General features: G+C 37.2%; 2 protein-coding genes across 2 annotated transcripts in view; both read right to left on the bottom strand.

Moving 5' to 3' along the window:
• mgat4b (alpha-1,3-mannosyl-glycoprotein 4-beta-N-acetylglucosaminyltransferase B) overlaps window positions 1-15,050 on the bottom strand; it is a 154,696-nt gene that overhangs the window by 93,730 nt on the left and 45,916 nt on the right. The window lies entirely within an intron of this gene.
• On the bottom strand, window positions 2,621-4,663 carry LOC129422227 (kelch-like protein 10). Its single transcript, XM_055178003.2, has 2 exons — window positions 4,426-4,663; window positions 2,621-4,292 (listed from the first exon to the last, which is right to left on the bottom strand). Exons 1-2 carry the CDS (start codon window positions 4,569-4,571, stop codon window positions 2,702-2,704), a joined length of 1,737 nt encoding a protein of 578 aa, XP_055033978.2. The 5' UTR covers window positions 4,572-4,663; the 3' UTR covers window positions 2,621-2,701.

The raw sequence follows: 15,050 nt of genomic DNA, 5'->3' as shown, positions 1-15,050 counted from the left end.
CCCTTAATCTGCACTATCCAACCACAACACTGCCATTTAGTGCAGAGATCAACTCGTTTGCATTTAAAAAACACATTCAAAAATGGCACATCTTTGCTCCCACCTACAAAGTGGTTATTTTAAGTAAGGGATGATGTAGAGCCGGTAGTTATCGGGAAATAAGCCCCGACAGTGTGATCAGGACCCGACGCGAAGCGAAGTATGACTTTTAAACTTTTTATTGGCATATTTGTTTTAAATTAACATTTTTATCCTTCCGCGAAACTTTGCACAGATGCATAAAATGATTGTAATACCTTATTAAGATCCTCTGGTTCATACTTGTCTGTCTCCATTTTTTCTCTTTTAGCCAGTCTTTGAGAAGTTTTAATGCCCATTCTGTTTTTTTTGTGTGTTGGCTTCGTAGCTGTCATGCTCTATTTTGTCAAGTTCAGTCTCAGTAAGCTGTCTGTGTTTTGTCGTGGTTGTCGAGTGTTTGTCACAAGATGGCGCCAAACAGTAATCTTTATTGGTCTTTATTGGCGCGGAGCGATTTTACTCGTACAAGTAGTGCCGGCTATGCCTTATTACTTTGGAGCAGTTATTATTTGAAAAGAACGAACCTGCAAATGTCTCAACTGACCAATCAGAATCAAGCATTCCAGAGAGCCGTGTAATAACTTGTTATAATATATTATCTATGTGATATTTTGAGCTAAAACTCCATATATGTACTCTGGGGACACCAAAGATTTATTTGACATCTTAAAAAATTCTTGTGAAATATCCTTATTAACAATTTTTATGAAAAAAAAAATGCAAGCATATTTATGTTTTTGTTTATAAAACTAATTTCAAACATTTATACATACGCCTTCAAATTTAAAGCATTTTAAGATCGCAAGAAACAAATCAAGCGTTTCAAAGCCCTTTGACTGATACATTTCTCATCTGGTTATCTAAATATTGTTTCTACACATCACTGAATGTTTGTTTGTTTGTGTTATCCGCGTTGTGTGGACTGTCTAACAAGTTGGTTACGTTTTATTAAGGTGGTCATGTTTTCTCTATAGTAAATGACGTTTTGGACAAAGAGTCTGGTGTACTGCTGGCTGTATTTCCAGAACACTTTGGTTAAACAATCTGGATTTGTCTACCAGAAATACCAACCACTCAAAGCGTTACAGCGAACCACTCTAAACCAGTCAGTCCGAGACCATCAGAGAGAGCAGAAGGAAACCGGGGTCTCGCGTAACACAGGGTGGGTTCTGAAACTCTTTCCTCTGCAGTCAAGTAAACAGACAGGAAACCACAGCTATTCAGCGACTCTAGCCCGCCCGACACACAGCTGCATCAACAGCTGCGCTTGCTCTCCTCTACCTCTGTCTACCTCTCTCATCCCGATCATTTACTTTTCAATTCTTTTTCAACGCCATCCATTTCTCTGACCAACAAAATGCTTTTAGCAAACTCTCTCTCTGGGTTTCTCAGTTTGAACACCGAGCTACACAAAGGTTTATTTTTTGAATAAAGTTTGCGCATCTCTGGTTGCGCACTTGCAATACAGAGAATATAAATACTGTGCAGTATACTGCAAACATCTTTTAAAAAATAGTATGCAGACTTCCATTCTGTATATTTATCACTACACAAATTTGTACTTGAAGTTGTATTACAGCTCTTTCTCCTGGTATTAAGTGCTTTTTGCAGTACAGCCTTTAGCATTATTGATCTGATATTGACGTATGGATAGAGATCTGTTTCAATGCATAACCTGAAACCCTCCAGCCCTGCGCAGGGAGATATCCACCCGTATCCAGTGCTGGGACACATTAACATGTCATTCCCCTGGAGCTCATATGCAGCTGTTTGTTTGGCCTGGTGCACGTTTCTCCTCTCGATCTCGTTCTCTCGTAGATTGAAACAGGAGACGGATGACTTACATGCATAAAAAGCCGGTGAGAGAGTGATGTCACGCAGACAACTGACTTCATAGATAACTCTGACAGTCAGAGCATGTTCAATACAGGCGTGTACATACACGACTGACAAAACATGATAAGTTACGGTAAGTTTTCCTTTGTTAAGCACACACTTAAGCATTTATGATAACATATTATGTAAGGCAGGCAAGAGAACAAGCACGGGCACAAATAAAACATACTTTTCATGATTAAAAGTAATAAGAAATTATGTGTTGCATAAAGAAAATGAAGCCCATTTTAACACTATAAAAATGCACGTTTACTCCTATAATGTACAGTAAACAAATTAAAAGGATTTTCTGCATTAAAGTGACACTTTGTAGTTTTTCAACCTTCATAATATATTTTCAAGACTCTTGTGATGCTACATCGACTTAAAATAGGTTGAATGACATGTCCACCATAGCCTGACAGGGTCTGTATCATTTTTTTTTTAATGTACCCGTATTTCCCAAATCACGTAAATGAAGTAAAGAAGATTATCATTATTTCTCAATCTTAGCATATTTCATTGTGTCTGACATTGAGAGTTTTAAAAGCATTTCTTTGGCTTGTTGACCATCTGATTCAGACATGATTTTAAAAAAGTCATCCAAAATCTTTTACACTAAACTTATTTCAAACAAAAATATAAATAAAGTTTATAACACCGTGTCCTCTTTTTAATGCATTTATTTTTTTCCTTCAGCACATCATTGATGGCGAAATATTTCTGTCCAGTGCCGATGCTGCGTCAATCACTGACAGCCTCCTGTCGGAAGTGAGTCCCGATTGGCGGTGTACTTGATCACTTCAGGTAACCCTGATAAAATACAGCAACTCAGAGCACTGCGGCTTATTGTCATGTCACATACTTCATACCAGTAATTTGTCTCCCAGTTGAAACACTCCACGTTATCAGTGGTGCTTGATCCATTAAAGCCTCCAACAGCATAGATCCGATCTTCAAGCACCTCAATGCCAAAGTTGCTTCGTGGCGTTATCATTGGTTCAATGTCCCGCCAGCTATCTGTGTCAGGGTTGTAACGCTCTACACTACGCAAACGATCAGCACCATCGCATCCACCAACAGCATAAACTCGATTCCCATGAGAGATCACACCGAGACCACTGCGGCGGTGCATCATTGGGGCGATGAAACTCCACTGGTTGGTCTGGGGATCGAAGACTTCTGCTGTGGAGTGACAGTCAAAGCCAGAAAACCCTCCACAGATATACACCTTTCCATGTAGAGTTACGGCACCAGCATCACTACGGTGTTCGTTCATGGATGATATGAGACTCCACTGGTTGGTCTTTGGGTCGTACCGTTCGGCTGAGTTCAGCCGTATATTTCCATCGTAGCCACCCATGGCATATATGTGACCGTCCAAAACAGTAACGCTTACATAGCAACGCCGCTCATACATTGGAGCCACCTCATGCCAAGTCTGATTGGTGATATCAAATTTCCTGACGCTGTTGAAATAATTCACACCATCGAAGCCGCCGATGCAGTAGACAAAGCCGTCCAAGACAACTGTCCCGTGGTAGGCTCTCTGTGTATCCACCTCTGGGGTTACATTAACCCAGCAGTCTGCCCTAACATCATATGCCTCAATCATATTGGTTGGACCACCAGTGCTCCATCCTCCAATCGCCAGCAGTACTGTTGGAGGCAGCCGCGGACGAATAAGCTGTTTAGGAAGGTCTTGGCTGGAGAGTTCAGATATGTTAAGGTCATTCAGGGCGTTTGTTGCACTGTTGATGACATTTGAGCAGAATTCATCATCTGTTACTAGTGGATTGCTCTTCACGTTATTTTGGTAATATTCCGATGTCATCAACCCCATCCGAATCTTTGGCAGAAGTGTGGCGATGTGTATTTTTCTCTCTTGAGGGTCTTGCTCAATCCAGCGCAGGATGGCTTCGAAAAGAATCTCCTCCTCTTTAACGTTCAACTCATCCCGTCCAATGAACTCCTCAAGATGTTTTAGTGGGAGCTCCTGGAGTTCTTGAGACAAACCCACCACGTCCTTAAAGTGCTCCAGGATGTAAAACTTGGCTTTTTCCTGAAGTTCGGAGCAAGAATGAAAATGCTTGGCAAACATAAAAATGCCAATGCAGTTTTCTGGGCATAACTGCGACTCCAGAAACCCACAACAGGCGTCTACCAGATCCTTCATAAAAATCCTGTCCGCCACCACCAGGAGCTCCAGGACATTTTCTTCAGTGATGGGAACGGATCTTGTGTATGCGTGTTGAATAATAAGGGACATTATCTGTGGAGACACATCTGATATCTCATAGAAATGTTGACCACTGGACCACTTGGTAGAGAAAAGTGCCCTGTGGAGCAAATTTTAATGGTGACACACTTGTTACGGATGAACGTACATTAATAAATAATAAATAATTATTAAATAATAAAGTTTTTCCCAAATGCATTTGTGTATTTGTGTGTTTAAATGTCTGTCCTCACCTAAAATATGGGCTGCAGCCACATAAAATGATCTTATGCACTTTAAACTCCGTGTCTTTCACCCTGATGATCGCATCGGTGTGCTCGCCCTCCAAATGCACTTCATCGAAGACGCTAAAAGCTGTGAAATTTATTTCATTCTCCATTTTGCTGAAACTAACTGAATTTACTGACTCAATCTAAACTCTGTATAGTAAAGTCTGTAGTGACATACTTCATCTAACTCTCTATTATGATGTCATGTTGTCATAGTTACAGAATATACAAACATTCTATGATTGGTTTGTGTTTTTTTTTCTGTTTGTATTTTTTTTCCTTATTTGTAGTTTTATTACATTTTTTGAGATTTATTGAACACTTTTTATTTTGCTAACTAATAAATCATTGAAGTATTGTATGTCATTACCTTTACCTGTATATAATTATCATGTTCACCACTTAACCCTCCTATCAAATTTTGACCCCAAAGCTACTTTGACATCTCTAAAAAAAAATATGCTAATATTTTTAAACTATAAAACCTACTTTTTGACTTGAAGTTACTTATAGGGGTGGTTTCACGGGCAGGGATTATCTTAAACCAGTACTAGGCCTTAGTTTAATTAGGAAATATAACTATTTTTATTTTTTTATTATAAGTGCAAAACATACAACAGATAGTTAAGTAGTAAAAACAAAACAGACAACAAAAACAACAATTGTGACAAGTATTTGTTTTGCTCAATGATATAATAAATAAATTAATAATAAATTAAACGGATAATGATACAGATGATAATATTGTTATGAAGCAATGATAATAAGCATAATAATAATAATAATAATAATAATAATAATAGTAAGTAAAACAGATAATAATACATATTTGGTAGTATTAATAATAATAATAATTATAATTATAATATAATGTATATTATGCAATAATAGTATTTACAATAATAATGGTAATACCAATGATAATTCTAGGGATTGTTATGGTTTTAGGATTTTTTTTCTAATCCCATTATAATAACTTAATAATAATAAATAATAAACAATGATTATTATTAATAGTAATGATTATTATTAATAGTAATAATAGTAACAATACTGACAACAATCAATATAATATTATATAAAATGATGGTGATGATATTAATATTTCGTAAAAAAAACAGTGACAGTATTAGTATTAATAATAATAATAATAATAATAATAATAATAATACCAACAACTACAACTCAACATCATCAATAGCACACATACCCAACACATAACACACCAATCCAGACTTCTGTATTAGTGTTTGTTTCTTTTTCTTCTTTTTGATTCATGATGAAATGATTCATTGTATATGTAAATATGTCTAAGCTAAGGTGGTGCATTAAAAGAAAGATGCGGTGCATCAAAATCAGCATGTGGTGCATTAAAATCAAGGGTGGTATGTGTTGGGTAGATTTAGTTATATTTATGTATTTTAATTATGTCTATTTAATTTTGTTTTATAATATTTATTTAAAGGCACAACGCGGAACTTTTTGGTCACTAGGGGGCGCTAGACATGTATTTTTCAAGCCTAGCGCCCCTAGAGGCCACAAGCGCCGCAGCACTGACGCAAAGGAAAAGAACGGGCCAACCTTAAAAGTAAACTAAAAACTAAACATTTAAAATGCTAAACGATCAACATTTTGAGGCATCAGGGAGAAACGCAGTCATGTTACATCTTTCTGATGAGGAACTCGTGGCAGAAGCCATTTCTCAATCTGAAGGTTGCAGCCTCCGGATGTCGTATTTCTAAGCTGCATACGTCATCAAGACTGTCTTATTTCAGAATATTAACAATTATAAAGTTGACTATTATACTTAGTTAATCGTAAATTGTTGCAGTTTGCTTACGACTTGCGTATGTAATGTTCAGTTTACCTCAATAAACCAGGCTTGATGACGTATGCAGCCTGCATATTCGACCTCCGGAGGCTGCAGCCTTCCAATTGAGAAACGACCAGAAGTATTTCCTTGCCTTTTTCCAAACAAATATTCAGAGGTGGAAAGAGTACTGAAAATTTGTACTCAAGTACAAGTACAAGTAGTTGCTAAAATAATACTCAATTACAAGTAAAAGTACTGGTGTTAAAAATGTACTTAAGTAAAAGTACAAAGTACCCCTCTTAAAAACTACTCAAGTACAAATTACTTTTAGCCGGTGATATTTGTTGAATAAACATTAAATCTATTGAATGAAATCAGAAATATGAATGGATTAAAAACAGGCGATTTGTGTTTTATACGAATAAACACATAGTACAGGAATTTTGTCTGTTTAAAGAATGTTAAATGATTTTAACAGCAGCTATATTATTTCATATTCTTTCTTCATATAATTTTTATCAAGTTATAAAAATGGTCTAATGTTATTATTATTAATGAATTATGATGCGACATAAATAACCTTGTTGGGTTATTTTATTTAAAAACAGATTTTTTTTTTACATTAACTCATTCCCCGCCAGCCATTTTTCAAAAAGGTGGCCGCCAGCATTTTTTATAATTTTCACAAAAGTTTTAAAAAATGCCTTCCAGGAAAATTTTCTTCTAAAAATATATAAACATACAAATATATCAAATGAAAGAACAGACCCTCTACTTTCAAACAAACAATAAAAAAAGTGAAAAACCGTTTCATCCTATTTTTTCCCCTGCTTATAAACTCTAAAATATTGGTATTTTTCTTTACAAATACACTTTTTTTGCAAAAAGCTGAAACAATTGCATTTTTATGAAGGAATTTAATTAGAGATCAGATTCAGAACGAATATCAAACATAAAATTAGTAAATAACGTTTTGGCTTCAGTTTATCCATACATTGGGTAAGTCCGCTATCTAGTGGACAATCGGGGTATTGCACATTAACATAAATTCTTCAGAAACACGTTTTTTATGCAAATGTTTTTTTCTTAATTGACAAGATAACTTAAATGGCGGGGAAAAGAGTTAAAAAATATTATTGGACAAGAAAGCTTTGAAAAAGTACCCTACTAATATTTCAAAAGTTATCAGCATTTAGCAATTAGCACTGACATATGTGTTATTTAGACAGGCTGTCAGTGCAGTTACACTGCTACGCCAGTGGGACGCGGCAACAGACGAATTTGATAAAAGAGTCCTTTTTAGACTGTTTATTATTATAAGCTTAAAACACTGATTCAATATGAATAATACAATGCTGACAATGAAATGACATTTAACTTTGAGCGCCATTTTACAATACTAAATCTTTTTTTACGGTCTATGTGCTCGTCACCTAGGTAACTGAAGCTCATGTTTCAAGTGATGTTTTCAGTCACATTATCGTGAGGTCTACCCAACATTAAAAACGAAAACGATCACATAAATATGGTTATAAGTCTTCTTACCATAATGTGCTTTTTGAGATTAGAGGCTGAAGTATTGTAAGCCGAAATCACTGCAGATGGCAAACAAAGTTTGCATTATTTGCACGCTGTCTCCTTTCCTTCTTCTGTTTGTGAACAACTCCCAGGTGCGGCCATGGGCACTCATCATCCGGTATTTCTTCGGAATTTTTAATTAATTCAGTGTCCATAACGCCAAAGTTCTTTGACATTAAAACACTAAATACAACGTCACAGACTGAAGGACGCGCGAGGATCGATTGAATAGCTCTCCAGAGACCGGGCTTTTTACAAGGGTTTTTATTGGCCGCCCACGATCAATTATTTCTATTGGATATCCAAATGCTGTCAAAGATTTGAATATTAATTTAATTAAATTCTACAAGTACTTAGTAACGAATGTGATTTTCAAAGTAGCAAAGTACATTACTTACCTTAATTTGTACGTTACAAGGAAAATTACAGACTTAAAAATTTACTCATAAAAGTACAAGTACACGAAAAAAACTACTTAATTACAGTAACGTGAGTAGTTGTAATTCGTTACTTCCACCTCTGCAAATATTGTTGCATCGTATCTCTCTCCTTCGCCACCATGATTACCGCAATGGCGCTCGTATTTCATCTCTTTTGTGTGAAAATTGTCGCTCCAAATCCAAGTAAACTGATGTGTTTATGTCTGCCGCTTTGTAATACGTCACGTGAGTGACAGCGGAACGCAGCAAATGAGGAAGAGAGATGAGAGAAACGCTCGAATCTGATTGGTGAATGAATAGGGTTTGGTTTTACACTGTGTGAGTTTGAGCAAGTTTGACTGCTATTGAGAGTGAGGACTCACGTGTCGATTGCTCACGACACCTGTCGGCCATGACCGTAGGAGACGCTATCGGTTGCCAGGGGCCAGTGGCGGTCCTGGCTAGATTTACGCCCTGGGCGAACCATCCCTTGGCCGCCCCCAGAAAAAAAGAATTACCCCCAAATCCCGCCACCAACATGTATTATTTTATTATATATAATCTTAAATACAAAAAGGTAACAAGAACAGAGAAAAACAAGATAAATAAATGTAATACAGTATATAAACACACACACACTCCTCATCAGACTCCACAACCATGTCTGTGGCTGCTGTTGAAGTATCTGACTCCTCATTTTTGCCAGTGGGTGCTCTAACTTCAAAATATTTCAGAAATGCCCCTGAATTTACAATTAAGATCCAATATGTAAGTTAGATACACTTACATCACACATGCATCAGTTACCCAATTAAAATGATCATAACACACATTTTATTAGTTTATAGGATGTTAACAAATGCTAAGCATACACTACAAATTATTTAAAAAGCTATATCACTGTGTAGCTTACAAAATGGCATGTCAATGTATATTAGAAGTTATTTAAGTTCACATATAGCGTATATAGCAATAAAAAAGGACACAGTTAGGAGGTCTGTGTGAGTTTGCACTTGTTGTGTTGCAAACACAAACTAGACTGTGTGTTGCCTATGGGTGAATTTAGTTGCATGACATGGTGCCTCAATTCTAATAGTTGCTAGTTCAGCAAAACTAAAACCAAAAAAAAAAAAAAACAGTCGTGTTCTGTGGCTAATAGCAACATATTAGCAAGAGAGCGAGGCTAATATAAATAACATTAGCTCATAGAAATCGGCATACCTTTATCTTTTGCCCATTTTTCCTCATCTTCTTTTCTTATTTTTCTGATCTGGGCAACTTATGGCTTCTTTGGTCTTTTAATTTGATCCATGGCAGGATGATGATGAAGACTCGACATCATTAACTTTGCATTACATTTTGCCAACGAGGGCTGCGTCCGAAAACTCTAAATTGCTGCCTTCTGAGGCAGCTTTCCAAGGCAGGAAGGCATCAAGGCATGTCCGAATTCAATGTTTGGTTTACTTCCTGTCTCCTGAGATATCTATGCGTGGACGTACATTAAGAATGTGATTGGTCGAGTCCGGTCGAGTTCGAAAAAATAAAATGGCGGCCAAGGACGCGACTGGACCACCAATTTAGTGTAAATAAAGGTACATTTTCACTTTTTACACCTTTTAATTGCATTTCTAGCGAGAAATTAGTATTGTAGTTTTCAAATATGTGATTAGTTATCACAAAGGCGCTCTCTGTTTAAATTTCAAACACGCTGCCTTAGAAGTGTGTCCGAAAGTCTTTCTCTGAGCTACCTTCATGCCTCCGAAGTCATTTCCTCATGAGGCAGCGAGGCAACGAGTCACTGCCTTGAGTTTTCGGACGCAGCAAACAATGTCCGTTCGCCCGTCAATCAACCGGTGTCACGTGACGTGAGTCACGTAGATGACTGACTCTACAGATTTTTTTTCTCACAAAATCCAATTGATAACATGTTCGTAGGTATATGGGTCTATGTTAATTTTAGGAATGAAAAATAAAATGATTTTGGAAGCAGACGCAGCAGTTTGTGTTGTATGGCCTCTGGTCTGGGATCAGTCTATCCCTCACTCGCCCCCCTTAAGGCGAGCGAGCGTTTTGCAGTCGCAAGCTGTTTCCCCGCCCCTTTCTCCCGTGCCTCTTCTGACACGCACACAACCTGTGTATGACTCTTAGCACTAACTTGACATGGAAATGAGCGTTTGTCTAAAAAACCGCTTGGATTTTTTTTTTTTTTTTTTTTTTTGAGTGCGCTCGTGCGCCCTCACATAGATTGCGCCCTGGGCGTTCGCCCACATTGCCCATAGCAAAAACCGGCCCTGCCAGGGGCAACTTCACAGAGGCGCGACTTCCTTCCAGAGCTCTTTAATTTAATATTTCAGCAGGACAGAGACGATCTATAAATACGATAAAGAAAAGGAATAAAGCAATGCAAAAAGATAAGGCGAAAGAAAGGGACCTTACAGTTGTACTGGCAAAGGTTCTTCACATGCGTTTAGTGTATTGTAATTACATTGCATTTAGCAGACACTTCTTGACCAAAATGACAAAGTAATTAATTGCGACGGTTTCTAAACACTAGATTGTAACGAGATTTTTAATGTACACAAACGTTTCCAACATGTTTTGGTGTAGAATATTTAGTTGTAATTTGATTTTAACCCAATGACACGTACTGTTGTAACTTTACCAGGTTTTTGTGTTGGGGGCTGCAAAGTGGACAAACCAGTTCTGGGTTGGCTATGGTAGTTATATTTGTGATTGCAAGATGTAAATGATTAAAGCCATTAACAGTGTGGGTAACACTTTACTTGAACGGGTGTGCATAAGACTGACATAAAACCTTCATAATTATTTATGACATGACACATGCATAAAACCTATTTTATATTCATGACATGTTTATGACAATTGTAAGTGTCATTCATTCAATTATGAAAATTTTTATGCAAATATGCCATTGCTTGAGATGTCTTTGTTATGCATAATGGTGTCTCCATTTCGGTAACCTAAAAAACTGTATTCAATTGTTCGTGGGACAGCAAGTAGACTTTTGAATCTGAAATAATGAGTTTATTAAAGAGAGACACTTCTGCTCTATCTAATAGAAGTAATAACCATTATAACACCAGTCACATTTCTAATCTATAGACCTGCACTGTCTATCATTAATATACTATATTATTGTATTTAATAGAGTTTGATTGAAGGGTGTCATCTAATTGCTTCATAACAGTTTTTATTTTTCCATAAAGACATAAAGTAATATCAAACTACATTTAATTTGTTGTGTTTCTTTTCTTTAAAATTATATATCTACTACAATCAGTCAGATAGGAAAAAGTAAACTACATTTACATACTGTGCATCGTTTTTTAAAATCGAGAATCGTTTTTGAATCGAAAATCGATTTTGAATCGAATCTCGAGCCTAAAAATCAGAATCGAATCGTGAAATTTTCTGAATCGTGCACCCCTAGTTCGTATGTCTTCCATATGTATCGTGTGAGGTACTGGAGCAGTTTTTAACACAGCAGTAACTGCGGGGCATGGTAAAACAGTGTAGAATGGGAAAAAGTACTCTACTACCGAGCTAAGAACACACGTAAACAATCATGTTCTGCCGCTGGAATCCTGCCAACATGGCGGAAAGGGGGAGGGGCTCTGTACCATGACGACAGCTCCTCACTCTCATACATTACATCCTGGATTGTAATGTAAATACAGACAGTAAAAGAAAGGTAAAACATGAACACGTGAATGCAGCATCTGAATACAGGGAACTATATGCAAGATAATCGCCGTCATTTATAAAGAAGATCGCATTTATTTATGGATTCAAGATCGTGAGTTTATTTTAAAAAATTGCCTTAAAGGGGAATCGAACCCAGGTTGCCCGTGTCATAGGACGGTGACACCTACACGGTGCCACAGAGTCACATAAAAGAAGTTGCTCTCTACATTCCTTAAGTAGTCTCCAGCAAAATTCACGTTAAAAAAATTGTGTGGAGGAAGTGACGTATGCCGTAAAGCAGTCGAATTTTGTAGTTTTTTTTGTGCTCTGGTTACTACCAGAAACCCTAAGTTTTAAAGTACGAGTAAAAGTGATACAGATCCCGGTAGACATGTCATTCAACCTATTTAAAGTCGATGTACTATCACAAGGGTCTTGAAAATTTATTATGAAGGTTGAAAAATTACATGGTGTCGCTTTAAGTCGTTACTTATACAAAATAAAAATATCATCCCAACACTTTTCAATACCTCTATGTTATGTACAATAATATCACTATTACTATTAATAATAATAATAATAATAATACTTAAAATAAATAAATAATTAAAAAATAACACTCGTACTTTACTCATACTTTTAAACTTGGGGTTTTGGGTAGTAACAAGAGCACAAAAAAACTACAAAAATCTGCTTTACGGCATACGTCACTTCCTCCACTTCCTCAAATTCGGATGTGAGAGCCCAACTATTTATTTTCCTGATGTTTTTGTCATTGCTGAAGAAGCAACTAAGAAAAATAAACACAAGGTTTTATCGGAGGAGACCAGAAAGAGAAAACTGGAGAGTGACAGAATAAAAAGAAGGACGGGGATCAATATTGGGCCAATATCTCGCTGGCGTGAACAAAAGGAGGAGGAGGGGTTTCTGACCGATGCTGACTTGCCCCTCATGCTTTTGTACTAGTGAGCAATGTTATATTGCTTGCTTGCATATATAAGTCCTGTCTGGCGCCTGAACACTAATTATTTTGTTTCTGAATGTGAATTTTGCTGGAGGCTACTTGGATTGTGGTGCCGTGGTAGCGTCATGGACATGCAACACAGCGATCCGGGTTCGATTCCCCTTTAAGGCATTTTTTTTGCTATAAACTTTAACCAAGCGACCACCATTACAACTGGCTTGAAAACATGAGCTACGCGATCTTTTGCCGTTTTAAATAAAATAAATCCCATGATATGATATTCATATGACATGCTGGAAGGCACACTTTGTGATCTAAAGAGTTGTCTTCTTTTCCTTTGCGACAGTGCTGCGGCGCTTGTGGCCTCTAGGGGCGTTAGACGTGAAAATACATGGCTAGTGCCCCCTAGTGGCCAAAAAGTTCCATGGTGTGCCTTTACATAATAAATAAACTTTCTGGGATTGGTGATGTAGTAAAGAGCGCCATTATCATAATTCCTCCTGCTTGGACTCACACCTAGCACCGCTAATCAAAGCTTGCATCAACTTTTACTAGCAGTGATTTTAAATGGATTTCTTCAAATAGCATGACAAATTTTACCTGTCGAGTAAAAACTTTGCATCGGAAGCCCAACCTGTGCTTTAGCGCACGCCAATGTGTGAAATAGTCTCCCAAAAACACTCTGGTCCTGTTTCTTTCTTCAGATGCCTTTCTCTTCTTGTCATACAATTCGTAGACACTTTTTCTCTTGCGGCCCTCAGACATTTTGAAAAAATACAGTGAGAACGCAAGCTTCAATGAATGGCTGAAATCGTAGCACAACACACACATACACCTGAAAGTGTGCATGTGCAGAAAGCCAACCTAGGGATGAGCACGTACGACGGCCTTACGTCAACATATCATCAGAATGAATCTGCAATAGATGATCCACCCGGAAAAAGAAAACTTCCGCTATACCTTTAAAATTAACTGTACGAATATCTAATAAATAGTGTCCTTTAAAAAGTATTCATATGTCATTTTCACCACTAACAGCTGTGTAGTTTAATAATGCTGTGAAAGAGCGTAGAATGATGGGAGTCTCAACTTCACTGTCGATCCAAAAGGACTTATAGAACGTGTCTGTGAATGATTTAATGAAAAAGTTTCATAACCCTAACATTATGTAAGCCAACAGTGTGACTTGCAACAACAGAATGGTGTTTTAGTAGACGATTCAAGTACAGTATTATCCCGAATGGTCTGCGCACTGCCACATGAAGTCAAACACACGTATGGTTTCTATAGCAAGAAAAAGCAAACCCGGACATGACGACACTGACTATCGACCCTATGAACAAGTGGTGGAGCGCTGGTTAAAATGTTGTTGACAAATTTTGGGATAATACAAGCACTCATCCAATGTGATCTTATGATCTTAAAACTGGGCTTGATTTTCTTTCTGATTCTCCAGTGAGTATCGGAGCTGGAAGATGAAGTGGAAAGTGAGTGATTTTCTCATTGTTTGATCTGGTTTGTGTGTGTGTGTGGAGCTCAACTGTCCCACACTTACAGAAGCATCATTGTGCTCCAGCACACACAGAGAGAAATCTCCACTCACGCTTATAAAGACGCTTAACAGCTTCAGACCGGTCAAACTGAATATGGCTCATTCATGTAACTCAGACACACACACTCCTTCACAAGCAAACACACGTACATGTAAACTTGAGCCAAGCTGCAGTTGGATGAATGGCTTGCAAGGAAAAGAAAATTGAATGGAAATTTGGAACGAAGTTATTTACAGACTGCCTGTTTTCACTGTATACTTCAATCTTTCAGAGATATGCAACAGCGGCGGGTCTGGGTAAAGTTTTACGTTTTTTACACTATGTTACTATATATTTCTGTGTTTGTTGTACTGTTATCATATCAACAAACTAAATAGTAGTAATAATAAACATCAGGTTTCCTTCTCATAAACACAAAGTGGATGACAAACAAAAAATAGCTGTATACCAAAAATACATACAGAGCCAGCATACACATGTAAGGTTTATGACATACTAACAAACCGTAAAAATTTTATTGTGATATTAAACTGCACAATGAATCGTGGGAAATATTA

This window comes from Misgurnus anguillicaudatus, chromosome 16 (assembly GCF_027580225.2).
Source record: "Misgurnus anguillicaudatus chromosome 16, ASM2758022v2, whole genome shotgun sequence".
NCBI classification, from domain to species: domain Eukaryota; kingdom Metazoa; phylum Chordata; class Actinopteri; order Cypriniformes; family Cobitidae; genus Misgurnus; species Misgurnus anguillicaudatus.
The sequence above is the reverse complement of the archived record's forward strand: the minus strand, read 5'-3'. Positions and strand labels throughout refer to the sequence as shown.